Genomic DNA, 20,360 nt, shown 5'->3' with positions numbered 1-20,360 from the left:
AACTAATTTAACATGGTTCAAATACTTCAAGGGTTATAGAAATTAAATATTAAAGACAGAAGAAAAAAAGCTTTTCGGGTGATTGATATCTTATATCTTAAATATTATCCAAGTATTTTTTCAACTGTTTAAGAGCTCTATCCAGCAATTTCTGACAAAAAACAACACTAAAAAAATCTCACAGAACATCGATTTAGTAGTGAGAACAGTTTTTAAGAATAATACCAGGAGAACCTTTTGTTCCGCTAGAATCCGCTAGATCACAGCACTAGCTTACTACCGGTCAGATCGGTGAACTGAAAATTAGTAAGTTTATATCCCCTCTTAAGGACCTACAATGCTCTTACAGGCCTACTCCAAAAATTCAGAAATGGATAGAGGTTTTTTCTCCTTTCCTATCCGAGTTTACCTGCATTTTATAAAGCAAAGTATTCAGTCGATTTGTAACTATTTATACGAGATTGATTTTTGCCGAACCAGGTGTTAGTAAAATGCAAGTTTTCTTTTTCTTTTTGTATAGTAATTCTAATATTACACTATTTTATAGGCCTATTTAGATAGCTTAATTTTAAAATGATTTTCGATGTATGGGAGAGGTATTTTTGTCTATTTCAAATTTCTCAAAACCCTTCAGAATTTAATAATTTTATATTACATTAACATATGGCAGCATATTCTACGAACGTTTCGCCTGCATATGTTTTCACGATAAAGAAGAGAATTTGGCACAAGCTTATGTATTTCTGTAGCCTTATTTTTTAACAGCTCAGTTCATACGGATGTGTGAGGTAATAAGAAATTTTTTATTTTAATTGTATCGGCGTCACTGTTCATATTGTTTTTAGCACCGAGGATCGCCATCCCAAATCGTTTGGGATCCTCAGGTATAAATAATTGATCCTCTTTTTGATTATTTCGGTCCTGTTTGTTACAATAAAGGAAATAATTATTTTAAAAATAACAACTATTTAATTAAAAAACTATTATTTCTTTTTTTCTAATGAACAATCAAATATTAACTTTATTACTATTGGTCTTGACAGTATTTGCAATAAGTGTGGAAAATATCTAAAATGTTCTCTCCCATTTCCTAAATATTTACTTAAAACTGGTACAACAAAACAGTTTACAAACAAAAGTAGAACAACTGTAGTTATATTAACATTTTGAAATTTATTTACAATTTTATCAAACATGCATTCATATGATACCCAGCCTATCTGTAAAGAAACAAACATCTAGTAAACAGAGAATTTCAGTTAGCAGTCGATAGAGCGTCATTAATTAAGGGAAAGCAGCTTTGTTGTTTGTTTAATTTCAACCTAAACACTAAGCAATAGTTTTCTTGAAAAAAAAGTTATATCTACACAATGGTGTTTAAAAAGTCGTCGAAATAGTTTTTTAATTATTATGCTCCAGTCTCTGTTTATACACGGTTCTGTTTTCCTGTTATTTTTTTATGATCACGGCCGTCGAAGTTTGATCTCAACTTGTTCCAGAGAATCTGTGTGGTCTGTTATACTGTACCAGTTAATGGCTTCAGCACTCTTACTCGCCCATACACCGTTTACGTTCACTTTATGACATTCGTTACACCACCAGCCGCCTTTATATTTCTCAGCACAGTTACTAGACCATCCATCATTGTCTCTATCTAAAGTAGAAAAAGCCATTCCATTGTGATAACTAAAGTTGTCTGTAGTGGTGCCTGTCTTGTATGTAAACTTTATCCTATACAAATCTGCTTCATTTCCCACCGTCACCTTACTGTACACCATATAGTAGGTTTTACCTTATATTTCATGTCAAACCTTAGTTCAATGTAGCCCTGTAAACATAAAATTTATAAATGTGTAATTAAGTTCAGGATAAAGCTTAAAGTGATTACCACTGTAAATCATTAGTATAGTTAAGAAACAGTTGTATATATTTACAGTTGTATATATCTACAGCTTTTCTATAAAAAAATTATAACCAGTTCTTGGCATTTAATGTTATGTATTTCTTTTTTCCTACCATTGGTCATCAACTATCTTCAATATTCAACATTAACATAAAAATATTTTTTTCAATACATGTGTCAATTACAAAGCATTAGACTTCTTAGCATTTTAATTAATGTGTCAAAAGCTAAAGTAACAGCAGCAAACATAGAACTGTTCTCTCTGATTGTTTATATGATGTATGACACAGAAACTGACAAACCCTATTTTATCCACCCAGTTGGCTGATACAACTGAAAGATAAAATTTACTTTACAGTTTAGGTACTGTTTGAGTAGAGTAAGTAATGAATTGTGTATTAATACTCTTTTAAATGGCACTACAAGTCATTGCCTTGCGCAATTTCTCAGCGTTTGGTCAATTACACAATTTGGTGAAGCTGGGTGATAGACTGGTAGGGGTGAAAGCAAGGCCGAGAAGGTTTGTTATATTTGGCAGTGAAGAGAAGACATTACGACATCAGTAATTAATTAAAGAATGTTATACGTATACATATTACTTAACACTACTTTTTATATTAGTTTTATTTGTAGAATGCTAGTTGTAGAAGACATACTTTAATTATGTTAAAACTGAAATTTAAAAGTACGTTTTGTGTAAGGTTTGAGATCCAGTCATTTCCCAGCCAAAAATCTCCATCCAAAGATCCAAAACCATTTTTGTAGTCGCTCCAGTTTCTGGTGAAATTTACGTCACCCCTAACACGTCTCTAAAACAAATTTAAAACACGAACATGTTTTACATTAGTCAAAGTACGTTTGACAATTGCAACCTCAACTTTAAAATTTTAAAATAGACGTATGTTTCTTCTAATCTCTACTATTGAATTGTTTACCGATTCGTAAGTGTTGACAGCTTAGTCAACTTATATAAAAGGAAATAACCAAGAACGACAGATACTAGAAAGTATAAAATAAGGACAATTGTTTAGTAAAATCAGACAAATATAATTATAATAGAAACTAAAATATTAAAGAAAGTAATTACAATGGAAGCATTTTAAAAATAAGGGAAACACTTGCTTTTATAAGCCAATCTAATAACTGTCCATACACAAAAATAATCTAATAACTGGGAAAAAAACAGATGCTCACATATTTTAGCAGGAAAGTTACTTAACACTCATGAGATATCATATTATGGATTTAGATGACGCAGTCGAACAAATAGTATATTTAGGTAAAATGAGGTACAAACTGTGGTTCATGAAGGACATTGTTTGAAATATAGATGGGGGAGGTTGGCATTATTAGACTTTTATTTTCATAAAAATCAAGTAAAATCAAGAAGTGTTGCCTAAGCTTATGCTCCATAGGAAACCGAAACGAATAGAAAAAATAATATAAACAGAGTTTAAAGCAGCTATTGTTAACCTGGGTTCGATCGAACCCATGAGGTTAGGTAAGTAAGTCTCAGAGCCTATGGCGTAGCAAGGTCGGATGTCACCCCGTGCGGCACTTAATGGTGTCACCCCCAGAGGTGTAGCGACCCTTCCCGGCGCTCGGGGACAAACTTTCAATTTACGATTTGCAACCCCCCCCCTCAAACATTCGATTTGCACCCCCCGCTTTCAAACTTTCGATTTGCACCCCCCCCCCCTCAAACTTACTTTCGATTTGCGAGCCCCCCCCCCCCCTCAACCCTTTTCTTGGTTTGTCAAATTTGCTATTGAAAGACTTTTTAACACTCTAATTAATCACTTAATTAACTAGAATTATCATTTTTCTCTATATATTTTTTTTTATTTTTTGCCTTGGTGTCACCCCCTAAATGGTGTCACCCGGTGCAGTCCGCACCCCCCCCCCCCCTTCGCTACGCCACTGCTCAGAGCTTCTTCGGCGGAGGTCAAGACACACACCCGACTCATACGATTCACGATCAGCTTTTGTTAATATGACCGATAACATTTTTAGAAGGTTTCGGTGAAGGCGCATAAAAACCTGGTAGGGATCGGTACCTCAAAAATGTTAAGAACCACTGCTTTACAGTGTAGTTTGCATAAGGTGCAAGCTTATTTCGTGTACTTCTAGCCGTGTCTTTATAACGATATCAATAATAGTGTATTACAATTTGAAATTATCAGTTAGGTTGAACAAAGTAACAGCATTAGCAGTCGTCGTATTGTACTTTTTTACATCATTTTGTAGATCTAGTAGCCTTAACTATGAGAAAATTGCAGTATTATGACTTGTTATGAAACAAGCAATCAAAAATGATCCGTAATACTTGATAAGTCACAAACTTTTACAGTTTAAACAAAAATTTCTGGGTTTCTTTTAAAAGTGGTAGCATTTATCGACTCACCAATGTAGTATACATTCTTAATATTTTACTAGGAGAAGCTGGAGTGTGGTTTTTGCCGGTCACTGTATCTTAATGGTAAAGGTTTTACAAGTAATTCAACAATGAAGGTACGAAACACATAAATCAGTATGTAAAGGCTTGAAGCTATCAAACTTCATAAATAAGAATGTTTATAAATAAAAACTGAAGCAAAAAATCAGCTTTTGTTGTTTGTTTTTTTCTACACTTTTTGGCGCTCTTGCAGGAGCTAATAGTTGACATGGGTTGTAATATTAATAAAAGCTTTAATTACCTGTATAACAATCCATCCTCCATGTCTGTTTTGGTATCACACAAGGCGAGTTTACTTTCATTTAGTTGGAGTATCATTTGTTCTGGTAGACTTGAGGTTTTATTCCTGACACACTGAACATAGAGAAATTAATATCTGGTTTTAAAACTATCTCAGATATAAATTAAATATTTTAAATCCAGTCTTTTCATTTCGTCGACAAATATGTTTTACATCCTACCTAGTCGTATAATGTAATATATTAGTACATACAAAACAAATACATATTTGTAATACGGAAAAAGTTATTTTAACATTATTCTCTGTTAAAACACTTGTATGTGTTTGAAATGTAAATAGAGCTCACAAAGTTGAATACTCGTTTCTTTCAATTAAAAAAAATCTTTTTGAAATAACAAGCTAGGTAAACACAAGAACAAAAAACGTACACATTTTTGTAAAAATAATTTACCTGTTTTGTAAATTTTAAAATCAAAGGATGGCGGTTGTACTCGTCTTTAAATTCGTGTAGAGTTTTGTTGAGACCGGCTACCAAATTTAATGTTGTATTAATATACTCTTCCTTCATTTTATTTTTCATCTCATTTAATCTGATACTGAGTTATTCTGTTTGGTTCTGTGTGTTGACTAACTTTGTTTGCATAGATTCGTTTAAAACAGCCAAACTATTTTTAATCAAATCAACTTTGGAACAGAGTCTGTTTTCCATAATCTGCAACGTTTCGTTTACATCACGAGTTAAATATTCTTTATTTTATCATCCATCATTTTATCATCAAGGGTAGAAGAACTCATATGTTTATAACTGTTACTTAACTCTGTATTTGTTAGACCAAAACTTTTGTCTATGTTGAACTTATCGCCACCATTATGTGACATCTGTAATGACATTGTCATGTCTGCACCTTTCAGTCTGTCTGGGTCTTCAAACGATTTGAGAAAATCGGCCATTGTGTCAACAGATTTAACATAGTCAGATGTTTTAGCTTTTAAGTTCATCATTAGAAATGTGTTACGTGATTTTCTTGGTAAACTCTCCGTCTGTTTCCCAATTCTATCAAAAGATCCTGTTGAATTTACATAATGTATTTCACATAGAAAAATGCCAACATTACAATCTGAATGATTCGAGAAAAAGATTTCCAATTCAGAAAATGTTTTTGATATTTTTCCATCTACTCTTGTTCCAGCACTTTTGTAATCTTGAAGCTTTGAATCTGATTCTGAAATAGACGCCACTAAGATCTTCCCCTCTGGTTCACTGATCCTATAGACTGACATGTTGACAAGAGCTGATATCTGAGTGTCTTCTCTTATGTTTTCTGTACACTGGAGTTGTGCACAAAATAAATCTTTGCCGTGGTAAAAATATTCTCTATTCATGTCAATCTGTACACCTGAAAAAACAACAACATTAATGTAAGTGGCTGGGGAGTTATTTAATTATTATTTTATTACAAAAGGTGAATGTCGCTTTTAGTGTTCCTGTTGAGGATTGTTGTGGTTTTTATTTAAGTAGTCCGCTTTTATGCCGCTGATATGATTATGATTTTAAAATGGTTTATAGTTGCTTTGTCTTGTTTATATTTTGATATTATTTATGCAAACTTTGTTTTGGTGTGTTTGGTTTCACTTAGTTTTATGTCGTGAATGTTAGTTATTGTTGTATAAGGGACTATTTTCTTGTGCGTAGTATTGGTTTTTGTTTCATAAATAGGGTGTGTGGACAGGGAGCCTAAAGATACAAGTACTACTGAGAAGTGAGAAAGGCGGGGAAAATTTATAAATGCCATTACATTAGTATGCTAAATGGAGGCTTACACCTATGAAATGTAGCATCCCGAAAATTTAAAATTAAATTTTAAATTAGATGTGTTAGATATTTAAGTTCAACATCTCAACAATAAGTATATTCAAAAGGTACTAACAGCAATGCGAATTAATAAACCGGGAGTGGTGATTTCCCCTAAACTTTCTTGTAAATAACATTTTGAACACAGAATGGAATCGAATAGAAAATAAACAGGGAGTGATCTCCCCTAAACTTTCTCGAATATTCTTATAAAAAACAACAGGGGATGGGAACTCGGGCTATAGACATGATTTTTAATCAATTTTAAATACTTAAAGTTTTAAAAATAGAATAAAATCTCGTAGACAAAAGAAGTGCACACCAAGTGAACGCCAAATAAAACCTGCATAATAGTGCGCAATATTATTAGTACTTTAAAAATTTACATTAGTTTTTTGAGAAATCGGAAGTAGCGTAAATTACTACTTCCGGTCAACAGAAATTACTCAAAATTTAACAGAAGGTAGAGAATTAGAGCTTTGACTTACATGTGAAATTTCATTTATCTGTCCGAAATAGTACTCAAGTTATACGCTTTTGAAAAATTCAAAGTAGAAAAAATACCACTTTCGGTTATCGGAAATCGCTCAAAAGTTGATACGGATCTACGATTTTGATAAAATACTTATATATAAAATTTCAGCAACCAATCAACTTTGGGGGGGGGAGGTTGTCTTTCTTCGGAAGAGATGTCTGGAAGAAACTATGGGGGTGGGGGTCGGAATTAAACCACTAAATACTTACATTAGATTTTTTTTTAAATGAATATAATTATATAATACCACGGAAGATGGCAACTTGGGATATAGACATGTTTTTTAATCCATTCTAATCACTTAATTAAACTGTTTAAAAATAGAATACTATCTCGATCTCGAAGAAGCAATACTGACGATGATGTTTGTCCCCTTGCAAAAACAAGGCTAGTTCCGTCGCGTAATCCAGTCGGGAAATCTGGGCTTTGCAATTCTGTCCGTAGATCTGTGTGTGTGTATGTGTGTTTATGTGTCTGTCTGTAAACACGATACCTTGAGTACTGTTATAGCTAGGTAGATGAACAAGTATATACATGTATTATATTTAAATAAAATTGTGTATCAACTTTTCAGCAATTTCCAGTAACAGAAATTAAACAATCAAAAACAACTAAATTGATTTACCTTCAATTTGATAGCAGTTTCATTTATTAATTTTAGTCGGTAGAATAAAAAATGATTTGCAAAAAAACGCGTTTGTTTTTAAATAGCTAAGACGATATGACAGATTTTCAGTGATACGATGGGTTAGTTTTTTAAGGAGTGTAGTTGTGACGCTACTGGCCGTATACTGCCGTTCAGCAGAAATATATCGTCTGCTAGATTTCTCCTTATTCAAATACACGGCGGGCAAATGGGCAGGCTTTGTCAGCTGTTGTCTCGACCAAGTTATTTTTTTATGTTTTGTTTATGCCCTGTATGATTTTCAAAATATTAATGCCATTTCTTTAGTAGAGAGCAAATTATAATTTTCTATAGTTTAGAGCAGGGGTCTCCTAACTACGGCCTCTCATCCGGGCCGCGGAGATCTTTTTTCCCACGGTAAAAACGTTTGTTGGTGATTGCTGAGGAACTTTGCCCAGAAAAATCAAAGACATGCCTGGAAGAAACTGGCCCCCGAACTGACATTTGATAGTTAATGCGGCCCTCGGACTGAAAAGTTTGGAGACCCCTGGTTTAAAGTATATTTTCAGTATGATTAGAACAACATTGAATAAAGCAATTCACGTTCGCTTAATTGTATTATATTCAGCTCGACATTCTCAGCGATTAGAACAAAAATATGTATAAATAAAAGTTTGCATCAAACACTAATCGTTCATTACCATGACGAGGTCAAGCAACAGGCTACCAAAGGAGGTAGCAATAAAATTAAAACAAATTACAAGCTGTAATATTCAATGATAATAAACAAAAAAGTTAAGAAAATATACGGCTATCAGGCCTCACTCGCAGTTTTAACTTTTTCTACTTTGACTGTGTAACAGTAAAATGACACATTTTATAGTTAGTCACTGGTTAAAACCGCTCACCAACGTTTACGGAAATTTGGAGGGGGGGGGGGGGGGTTGGGGTGGGGCGCGTTATGACTACAGTAAAAGACATTTACTATGTGCTGCGTTTTAATAGATACAAACATTATAATGATGAACATACATTTCTAAATATTCTAACATTAATATTATTTTCTAAAATAGAATTTATCAAAAACAAATTTAGAACCCTTGTGCACCAGACATAATTTTTAAAAAAAATGACATTTTGCATGTAAAAAATTGTTGGCAGCACCATCGCGCGAAAATTACGTTTCCCACTGGTATCGTCTTACATGAACCGAGCAAAACAACACGTGCATCAAGACAAGAATGTGGGTATCTACGTTCGATACTCATAGCTTGTTGTTGAGATTTTACATTTTTCTATCTTGTGAGTAGGTAAAAACATGTAAACCTATAACTTTACTTTGTATTTCGCCCCACATAAGGTAGGGCAAGGGGTTTCAGACATGAGAACTTTGAAATTACGGTAAAACAGTTGATATAAATTAGCTGATTCACGTAGCAATGCAATCAAAAGTAAACTTTTGATCTCAATTTAACATTTAAAAAGCATGTAGCTAAGGAAATAACGTATTTATTTCACCTGAACAGCAAGTTATCGTGTTTACACATACACAGACACACACACACACACACATACACACAGACATACGAACAAGATTGCAAAATTATGTTATTCAGTGAAATGTAAAACGATTACAAGACTTTCGCTATACTTCGTATATACGAGAAAGTAGAAAACATCTTCTTCGTTTGTAAACCGTATGTAAAGTATTACTGCAACACATATTTATTTTGTACTAAATTTCGCTAAAACTTTGCCATGACATTTGTTGGGTTATTGCTACTATCCTCTAGTGAAGAAAGTATGTGTTAATATTTATAATTAATTTTGGTATGAATAATAATTGAAAACAACATTTTTATTTACATGTAAATGCTTAGCTTACTCGACCTTTTTTATCTGGGTATAAACACATATGTTTGAAATAAAGTATATAAAATAAATGTAATATCATAGACAAATTGACACTTCCGATTTTTTAAATAATTATTTTAATTTATTTTTATTTTGAGAACGACTTTTTATATCGGGGGAATAAAAGTTTGGCATACATAATTACTCCAGGGTCAGGGTTGCCTTGACATATTTACACTCGTACGTCTGTTATTTAAATCTCAAGGCCAAGACTTAGTGATATAATGTAGACAGCTGAGCTCTTATCTTGTGCTTGAGTTGTTTTTACTCGTTGCATGTCACGTGATACGTGTGTGAAGCTGAGTTCCCACACCAAGGCGTATATAAAAAAAAATATATATCGGTGGATTCAAGTCCAGTGGTTCTCAAAATGTCACTGGTTCACTTTTTATTTGTAGCAGTTGTTTTGTGGTATTATAACCAAACGCTACTTCCTTGTTGTTGAGGTAAGTTAAATTTTTAGAGGCAAAACGTTTTGCTTTATATGTTGTTATACTTCAGTTATATATCTTTTAAATCTCCCTAGTCACCATGTTTCCTCTTAATGTCCACATTTATATTGACTTAATTGCCTTCAACAATGTCTAAATTTTTTTGCGAATTTAAAGTAATGAGTTGCTCACAAAAATCAAATCAGTACAAATTATATTCGGTAAAGTATTAATCATCATTTATTCCTTTTAATAAAGATTAGCTGTTTGGTAAATTAAATAATAGAACTATGTTACGATCGACCTTTAATTCAACTCCAAACACAATTCAGGGCAGTGCTCAAACATTTTTTTTAAATTGTCATGTTTATCATTACACCACAAGCCCTCGTTCCTAGCCGCTACAAACAAACAGCCCTTTACAATCGTTCACTCCAGCTTTTATACCGGCAATCGACCGTGGGATAACAATACATAAACACATCGGGGTAACTACACACAGGGGTTAACTCAACTCACGCACGCCTCTCCCGTGCGTTCTAGACTATTCTAACCTATTCTAATCTACCTACACATGACATGTAACAACCTAGAAATCTCTTCCAAAATAAAAGTCGGGCTCTAAATATGTAGCCATTTTATTTTATTTTAGATCCTTTAACTGTAATAACGCTTCAGCATATTTTTTATGTAGACGTGCATAGTAAGCAATTCTCACACGTTTTTGTAAACAAGTCTGAGCGATTATTTTTTGCTTCAACTAAACTTTGTGGTATAAATAGACTGCGATATCCTCACAATAAACAGAATCTGCGTTTTAAAGAAGTCTCAAGCTGGTGTTATACAGAGCTACACAACTCTACAATGTCTGCTGTTTTATTCACGGCTCTGTTGGTTGTAAATATCATGTTTACCTGTGGTAAGTAGGCCTACATTTGTATATATCTAAAATGTCACAATTAACTTATGACCAAACACCGCGGTATACAAATATTCGCTTGTTGGCGTCTTTGTCGACCGAAAGAGAAAATACATTTGTCATTGTCTTTTTATCTTGACATGTGCAAGGACAAAATCATGAGCTAAGTCTTAATTTCTGTTCCATACCTTAGTTAGGTTACCACCTCACGGAACCAAACTCAAGATCTTTTTGTCAGCTGAAATCAATCATGCCGTAGAAAATCTATTGTATATATTTTGTGTAAATATTCTGATTTCAAATAATTTAAAATTGGTTACTTTAAGCAAGAAGCTTTTTCTTCACATGAGAGTAACAAGCCCACCTTTAGATATTGTTAACTCTACCTTGACATCATTTTAAAAAGATTTACATGTGTATGTCATAGTTTGGTTAATCGATCACTTCCTTCTAACTAGCTTTTAAATGTACGATTCTATCTAATTGCCTCCAACATACTTAATTAATGCCTATATTAATTTCTGGGTTATATCCTTTGTTTACTTCGACATCACCCAGCTTTTCTTTCTGGATTAACTTCGATAGTCTCTGCCCTCCCAATAAGTAGTAGTTGATGGGTTTTTAAGATGTTGTTTTCCTATAATACATTGCTGTCTCTACCTAATGTGCATTATTTGACAAGTGATAATCTCGGAACTTTTGGAGATACAATCTTACGCGGTTTTATTTACGATTACGCCGTCCCAACCCATACTTTCTTGGGTCAATCGCTCTAATCAATACAAATACATGTCTTTCTAAACGAGAAAAATTATAAAACATTTCGGTTTTAGTCCAATTTCCATTGAACAGAAAAGCGTACACAGTTATTACTTTTAAGGGCTGACGTTTGATTTACGTTTAAGACAATACGTTTACAAATTAAATACGTAATAGATTATTTTGAATTGGATTTTTTTGTATACTACATGTAGTCAGCAATATAATGTTTTGTATATCAATTGAAAAGAAGTGTGTTTATACAAACTTTGATAAATAGATCTACATATTTTTAATTCATGGCTTTGTCAAATTAATTTAAATAAAGTAAAACAGACTGAATAATAATTTAACACGGATTATATTATTACAACTGAAAGTATAGAATACACTTTCTTGGTTTTGATTATGTTTTTGCAATTATTAGACTTCTATGTGAGAACTCACCATGAATTAATTGAAATTGATGTAATTATTCGGAGCTTGTTTTTCATTAAGTGTATTAAAAGAAAATTATTTCCTAAATTATTTATTTGTTCGATTTCGGTGCTTTATTTCATTATATTTCAGGACTTGACATTTCACTACAAAGTGAATACCGTATGGAGGGTAAAGATTTATTCTGTGCCAAATTACGTTGTGTTGAGAACACACGAGAAGATAATGAAATCTCAGCTCTTGTCAACATGTCAGTCTATAGGATCAGTGAATTAGAGGGGAAGATTATGTTGGCGTCTATATCAGAATCAGATTCAAAAATTCGAGATAATAAAGTAAATGGATCAAAAGTTGATGGAAAGTTTTTAAAGGTCCTTGGAGAGTTGACTGTGTCATTTACAAAACCTTCTGATTGTTTTAGTACAGCGTTTGGATGTGATGTGTATTACATAAATAGAAGGGGTCTCATTGAGATGAAAGAAAATAAAACCAAACCTGTTGACCAACACAATCGTAAGCCGTTGATGTTGATGACCTTAGAGGCTAAAACTCCAGAGAATGATAAAACAATTGATAGAATGTCCGAGTTTCTAAAAACATTTCAAGATTCTGATAGGTTAAACAGAGCTGACTTACACATGCATTTACAGTTTTCAACAGATGACAAACGTTGTAACCAAAGTTATCTTAAAACAGAATTAACAAAGGAAAACATTGGTGAAGCTTTTGTTAACCTTACCCATGCTATGGAAAGTAGATTAAATAGCTTGGTATCTGCACAAGGATCTACAATTCAGAGACTTGAAAATCAAATGAACAACGTTGTTAACAGATTGAACACCTTACATAAAACAAATCAAGAGCTCACGCGTTTTAAAAACAACTTAACTGAAAACCTATTAAAAACAACTCAGCAGATAGAAGCAAACATCAAAACACAAGAAATACACAATAAGTCAATACAAAAGTTAGCAAGTCTATACAATATTTTACACAAACAACTAGAGAGACTGAACTTCAGTGTGGATAACATATCATTTGATATACAAACTTGGTCGCACAAGTCAAATCAAAGTGAAATGCTAACAAAAACCATGCAAGATTTCAAAAAAGATTTACTAAATTTAACTACTGAAATGTTAAAAAATAGCACATCGATATTGGAACAACGTCAAAATATAAGCATTCAACAACTTGTGGAAAGCAACAAATTAATGTCAGATACACAATCAAAGACACTGAATGATTTACAAACAGCTGTATCACTGCTAAACAATACTAACATTGATATACTCGCCCGTAAGGAGAAGACCAACAACACCATTCAACATCGGATTTCAAAACCAGATAAAATTGGTGTTCTAGGTAGTAGATTACATGGATTGAATGGCTCTGTGCCCAACGAAAGCGAACACGTACGTTAAATTTTTATACTTGAACAAAAATGACTAGATCTATTTCATCTTAGGCTTTGACACAAAATAATTATGTAGGCCTACTATGATTTAGTTACAATTGTTTGAAATGTTTAAAAATAAACTTGAAATACCATGAATTGTTTTAGAAAAATTGCAGCGGTCACTGCCCCATCCCCTCCCGCTTGTAAAAATAATCGCTTATTTTTTTGTTAAGTGGGTGGTAAACAGCTAAATTGTTTATACATTTACCACGACAACTGCCGATTTAAAGTGTAATCAATATGCATTTTAAATGAATGTGTACGTCCACATTGACCCGAACATCCCCCTCCCCCCAGTCTACACGTGTCCACAAAAGTCGATTTTTTAATTGTGTTTTTTTTTATTAATTTATTTTTATTCCATAGTATGCAGCTATTTTTTAAATACACATAATATTCTGACAAATGTTAGGGGCTGTTAATGATAAAGTGAATTGCATAATCAAAAGTATTTATAAAAGTACGATTTAGTAGATGTGCCTCTAAAATGCATAATATCACTACTTTTTACTTATGCGGCTGCTGTGCAAGGAGCTCACTTTACATACATTAGTTCCTTGTCTTGACAATGTTAAGCAAAATAAATGAGATATTAAATTGGCCATTTGTTTTCAATCAATTCCGTTTCAACTAATAATAATAAATGAAAATATTCAGAATGTTTTTTTTACTCTAGTTAAAATGTGCCGACATGAACGACAGTGTTTTGGCGGATATAACAGCGGCTGGAGTAGATGTCAACAGAACATTGTGTGATACCAAGACTGACGGTGGAGGATGGATTATTATACAGGTGTTTTTTTCTTTCTTAGACATTTACTTAATTAGTTTTTTTCCAAAATTTTATTCTAAGTGTTTTGATGTATATATTTTTATTGAAAACACACGTATGATACACTATGCTGACACTAGATACGATCTAAAGAAAAAAAATCTAATAGTTGATCGACAAACGAAGTGATTGTCTATTTGAAATTACAACGAATCTAATAAGTAATATGGACGTCAAAAGACTCCAGCTCTAGTTTTGTTATAGTTCTTTCAGACCGTTGGTCAGTATTCTAATTGGTTGACGTGAAGTAAGGTGGCCAGTTTACAGAATTGTTTTTAACATAGCTCAATGTTTGGTGGATGTTGGTGTGAAATATGATTAGTAGTTTAGTTTACTGTTATTCTAGATAAAAGTTAGGATTTTGAAATAAAATAGAGAAAATCAGACTTCGTAATAGACAACGATAATGTTGAGTGTAAATTTATTTTGAAGATTGTAATTGTGTAAAAACAATATTCTTTCTGATGATGGTATACAATTTTGGGATATATTTGGTTTCAAGATTGAACTGAAGTAAACAGTGTCATCTCATCAAAATTTAGCTGTCTAATACACAAAGTGTTGTAATTATTTAGAGAGTTAATGTGAAAAGTATTAAATATTATAAACTAACGACTAAATAACTAGAAACTTAATTAATTTCAAAGATAGTTAAGCCATGGAATAAATCAAATGAACACACTTAACCGTAGCTTTATCAGGGCTTTTATTATATACATAATCATTTTAAAATACCTATATATTTTGATTTATATTAACACTTGAAATTGAAACATAATTAATCTTTGGAATCAATAATATTAACTTACTTAAAACTGTATTTTATTATTGCCGTCATTTCTTACAGAGACGTATCAAAGGTGATGTGAACTTTACAAGAACTTGGAACGATTATAAAAAAGGATTCGGTTCAACTTCTGGAGACTTTTGGATCGGAAATGATGTAATTTCTAACTTGACAGATTTGGTAAGAAAATAACGGCTGCTTGAAAACAATGTAAAGAAACTGAATTTTGTACTTAAACATAACAAAGTAACAATGAGTAATGTGTTTTATGGGACTATTAAGGTAATTGTACCATACACACACTTCACGATGTACATGCTGTAACATAATTTATAATTGTAAACAAAAATCATTTTATTCGATACATGTATACACTAGCTTTATAATTTAGGTTATATGATGACTGATTCACAGAACATGGGGTCGTTTCAACATCAATTTCTCAATTTAATCATAGTTTCTTCTACGTCACTTTCAACGAAGAATCTACTTTAAAATTTAGTATTTGCATTAACGATTAAATACATTGTACTTTCTAATATGTAATGGATACAATAGGTTAGCGATAGTTAAAGCATTGGGTTCTGAATAGGAAATGGATAGTTATGGAAATATGTTGTAATTTAAAGGAGAGGACAGTAATAACAGAACTAGTGTAATTCATTTGTGGGAGTGGGTATTATTGACTAGCAGTGAATAACTTGTCCCACGAATGACAGTCATACGTTTGCTTAATTTAGATATTTCTCGTAAAAAAATATATTGATGTGTTACTATAAGTGGCGGAACTAGGAAAAAAAACGCTCCAATAAATTTTAAATTATATTTTTCCTGAGTAATGTAACCTATTTCACTGCGATGTATAACCATCCTGAAACAAACCAGGTATAATCGACTTTCAAGGACGCGTGGGGCCTGGGGGGGGGGGGGTCGGAATTAAACCACGTAATACTTAATTTTGATGATTTAAAAAATAAAAAAAAAAGCATATACAATATTGATTATACATTAAGAGCCGGCCCGCGGCATAACATACGCCGCTATTTAGTTGTTGTTTTTTCTACTTTTCAGTAATTCATAATTTGTGAAATCGACGGTACCAGCGCTGACACTGAAAATATTTCTTTAAAACATTATAACTATTAGTGGATAAAAAGCCTTTAAAATTGAGAGGCAGGGTTCAATAAAGAACTATTTTAGATAGTCTTAGCACATTCACACGGTAAGTTAACACGCCGTAGAGTTACGGAGATCTTGGAAAAGTTTGACTCCCAATTAATATTTAGGCCTAGTAATAGATGGTACCGAAAATATCGAATCACTATATTACATTATTAGTTAATGTAAACATTGTATGAAAATGAATTAGTAATTTTGCAGGGAGGAAAGGGTGTTCGTCTAAAGTTAACGTGTGTGGACGGGGGGGGGGGGTGGTCTAAAATCCCAAATTTTTGTGGACGTTATAAATGGACGACCCCTTAACAAAAATTGTGAAAAGAAATAATTGGTAACAGGTAGGCAGTTCAAAGGTATACAAACGCGTACGTTTAATTTGTACAATGGAATCTCGCGTTATGTTTATTTTTATGAATTTTAATTTTTTATCAATTTTGAATTCATTTCATTTTTATAGCTTTACGATTCTTCAGTATATCTTATTTAAATAATAATTGAGATCTTCAATCGCCTTTAAATTTACAAAGTACACAATTGTTTAAATGAGCTTTTTGGGCAGCACTATTTTAAAGGAGGGCAGTAAGTCATGGAAGTATTTTGAACTAGATTTTAAAATATTTTTCTACTCAACATGTGTATTAGTTACTGTAGAACAATCAATGCTATAGTAGACCTGTTTGTCAAGGTGTACAAAAAACACTATGAAAAGAAAATGTATTGATTTTTTTTGGTGGGATATGGGCCCCTAAACGTTATCTCCCCCCCCCCCCCCCCACACTCCGCACTGCAGGATCATGCGGTATTGTAGTTCCGCAGCTGGCTACTATCTAGTTGACTGTCTTAATATCCTTATGTAATATTTTGTCTTTTCTAAAAAAAAGCCCTACTAATAATATTTATATTCATTGTAAAGTTGTGCATGTATAACTATTTTAGTACGTAATAAATGCGTTTAGATATGTGTGTATCATATTTATCACTAACGTTTAAGCGGTAAGTAGATTTCTGATATTATTAATGTATACATCAATAATTTATATAGCTAGTACAAAACAAAGATTTCAATTATATATGTAGGCTTATATTTTTGTCTATCACAGGGTTATAATGAACTCAGATTTGACATGAAGTATAAAGGTAAAGACTACTACGCTGTGTACAGAGGTTTTAAGGTAGAAAATGAAGCAGCAAAGTATAAGATGAGCTTCACGTCATTCAGTGGTGGGAATATTAGAGATGACTTTATTGGTCACAAGTTTATGAAGTTTACAACCTTTGACTCTGATAACGATATCTTGTCGAGTGGAAACTGTGCTGTAGATAGGAGAGGTGGTTGGTGGTTTAGACGTTGTTACGACGTTAACGTCAACGGTGAATGGGCTAGTAGTTTTTATGATAAAGGAATTCATTGGGCTAGAATTACAAGCTCGACTGACTCTCTAGATTTTGTTGAGTTGAAACTTCGTCAAATGTAAACAACCGGAAAACAATGCTGTGGTAAAATAATGGATTCAAAATATGTAGACTAATTACTTGTATAATCTTCAGAAACATCAACATAATTACTTATATTAAAATAAATAGATGTAAAAATATTTACTAAGGCAATATTTTCTTTATAATGAACATTAAACCATAACATTGTATTTGAAAAATCCTTTGAAAAACTCTAAAATAATTTATTATGCTACTAGATTCTATGATGTATTAATACCATATGTGAAGTAATCTAGAATTGAAATACCTTATTGATTACGGTTAGCCATTAAAACGAGGAGAAAAAAAACGTCTACGATGGTGTCATTTATTTCTTGCATATACATAAATATACTAGTAGTGTAGTTGTCATCTACGACTATATCTTTAATTAGCCATTCACCTGGATTGTGTGTAGTTTACATCTAATAACCTGTGTAATTGTTTCAATACTAATTTTGTTGGCATAGTTTTTCATATTCCATGCAAAATAACACAAAGTAGAGATAGTAACTATTACTGTTAACTTGGGATTTGTAAAGTTTAGTATAATAAGTTTGTATATTTTGCGGTTATAACAATGTAGTAGAGTAAATGGATTATTTATATGAATCCAATGTTTAGATAGTTTTATTTTTTACTTAATATATTTCTTATCGAACATGTTTGTTTATTTAGAAAATATCTATAATCACTTAAAAGTACAAAAGAAACGTTATAATGTGTATACTTTTTTATTTTTTGGATCGGAATATTCTTGTACTATCGTTTTCAATGTACATAATTATTCTCTCACTGATTAAGTGAGTAATTTTAATTGTTCCCTCCCTTGATCAGTTAAGTGTTTACTTTGTATCCTAATATATGTAAGTCTCTGTCTATCTTTTTCTCTCTGTCTCTCTCTGTCCGCAATATTTTGGCAACGTGATCAGTATGTTCAGCGATATATGGAGAACTTAAAAATACGGACTTTTGTTGAAAATAATATGGTGGATGTTTAAAATGTAGAAACTTAATTTTATTTAAAAGAGGAAAATAAAATAATGGCTTATTCGAATCTAGAAACACATTTCTAACTAAATTGTTTTTGTCTTGACAAGAACGCAATAAACAATATTGCTTATGCCAAATATTTGCATGTCTTTAAATCCTAATAAATTTAGACTTTTTTTATTTTTCTCATGTTTACACGTATATCCAGTGAAGTGGCGCAGACGTACATACCAGTTGAATTATATGAATTCTGCTAGTATTACACTATTATGATATACATTACTTCATTTTCAGTTTACGCAATACAATTTACAATTTACCTCTGAAGCTTTGTTTATATCGCTTAACTTAACACATTTTTCTATTACTTGCATTATTATAACAGAACCCACTTTACAACACTTTATCAATAATTGTTGTCGACACACACGTGTCTGATTACCGATTGTAATTAATTAACCTTTTTTACTTTCTCGTATATACGAAGTATAGAGAAAGTCTTGTACTCGTGCAAGAAAAAAAATCGAGATTTCTACAAATCTCGACGTTTTACTCCTCACTGATACGGAAAAACATAATTTTGCAATCTTGTCCGTATGTGTGTGTGTGTCTGTCTGTCTGTGTGTGTGTGTGTGTGTAAGCGCGATAACTTGAGTACCGTTACAGCTAGGTTGATGAAATTTTATATATAAGTATTTTATCAAAATCGTAGATCCGTATCAACTTTTGAGTGATTTCCGATCGCCGGAAGTGGTACTCTTTCTACTTTGAATTTTTCAAAATCCTATAACTTGAGTACTATTTCAGATAGATAAATGAAATTTCACTTGTAAGTAAAAGATCTAATTCTCTACCTTTTGTCAAATTTTGAGTAATTTCTGTTGACCGGAAGTACTAATTTACGCTATTTCCGATTTCTCAAAAAACGCATGTAAATTTATAAAGTACATATAATAGTGCGCGCTATTATGCACATCTTTATTTGGCGTTAACTTGGTGTGCAATTCTTTTTCCACGATATTTTAATCTATTTTAAAAAGTTTAAGCATTTAAAATGGATTACAAATCATGTCTATATCCCGAGTTCCCATCCCCTGTTGTTTTATATAAGAATATTCGAGAAAGTTTAGGGGAGATCACTCCCAGTTTATTAAAAAAAAGTTGTCTAAAGTAAAACACGTATCCGATCCATTAGCATCAAGTTGAGTTTATCTTTTAACACTTGCAACTGGTTCTTTCCTATTCTAATTATAAACTAGTAAATTGTATTCAAATACAAGGATTATATAAATAAAATCACTTCCACACTTAATAATGCCACAAACAAAAAATGTACTGTTCGGTGGTAGACTACAGGATGTTGTGAGAGATATAAAACTAAGTAAATTCTGAGATGTTTGTAAATTAATTGATCTTAATTTTAATTTCTATAAAACAATTTTTCCAACAAATAAATAGCAAAAAAAAAATACTTTTAGTACTTTGATAAAATTATTTTCTACGTAAACTTATCACTTGTATTATTTTTTTTTTAATTTCGGTTCGTTTAAACAAACAAACACACA

The 20,360-nt window shown here is 32.1% G+C and overlaps 3 protein-coding genes across 4 annotated transcripts in view; 1 reads left to right on the top strand and 2 right to left on the bottom strand.

Annotated features, from left to right (window-relative positions):
• Positions 1-20,360, bottom strand: part of LOC131955175 (angiopoietin-related protein 7) — a 273,399-nt gene that overhangs the window by 22,592 nt on the left and 230,447 nt on the right. The gene's annotated exons all lie outside the window — the stretch shown is intronic.
• Positions 1-20,360, bottom strand: part of LOC131955193 (angiopoietin-related protein 7-like) — an 81,552-nt gene that overhangs the window by 48,615 nt on the left and 12,577 nt on the right. The window lies entirely within an intron of this gene.
• LOC131955174 (angiopoietin-related protein 2) lies at positions 10,746-18,535 on the top strand. Its single transcript, XM_059319180.1, has 5 exons — positions 10,746-10,875; positions 12,205-13,487; positions 14,208-14,324; positions 15,211-15,330; positions 17,427-18,535. The coding sequence occupies exons 1-5, from the start codon at positions 10,821-10,823 to the stop codon at positions 17,799-17,801; spliced, it is 1,950 nt and encodes a 649-aa protein (XP_059175163.1). The 5' UTR covers positions 10,746-10,820; the 3' UTR covers positions 17,802-18,535.

The sequence above is a fragment of the Physella acuta genome, unplaced genomic scaffold (genome assembly GCF_028476545.2).
Source record: "Physella acuta isolate Inbredline_101_S28 unplaced genomic scaffold, ASM2847654v3 ptg001058l, whole genome shotgun sequence".
Classification (NCBI taxonomy): Eukaryota; Metazoa; Mollusca; class Gastropoda; family Physidae; genus Physella; species Physella acuta.
This window is presented reverse-complemented; position numbering and strand designations above follow the sequence as displayed.

Coding starts and splice junctions, on each gene's coding strand:
- LOC131955174 (XM_059319180.1), top strand. CDS start 10,821: ATGTCTGCTGTTTTATTCACGGCTCTGTTGGTTGTAAATATCATGTTT. Junction 14,325..15,210: donor GAGGATGGATTATTATACAG/GTGTTTTTTTCT, acceptor CATTTCTTACAG/AGACGTATCAAAGGTGATGT. Junction 15,331..17,426: donor TTTCTAACTTGACAGATTTG/GTAAGAAAATAA, acceptor TGTCTATCACAG/GGTTATAATGAACTCAGATT.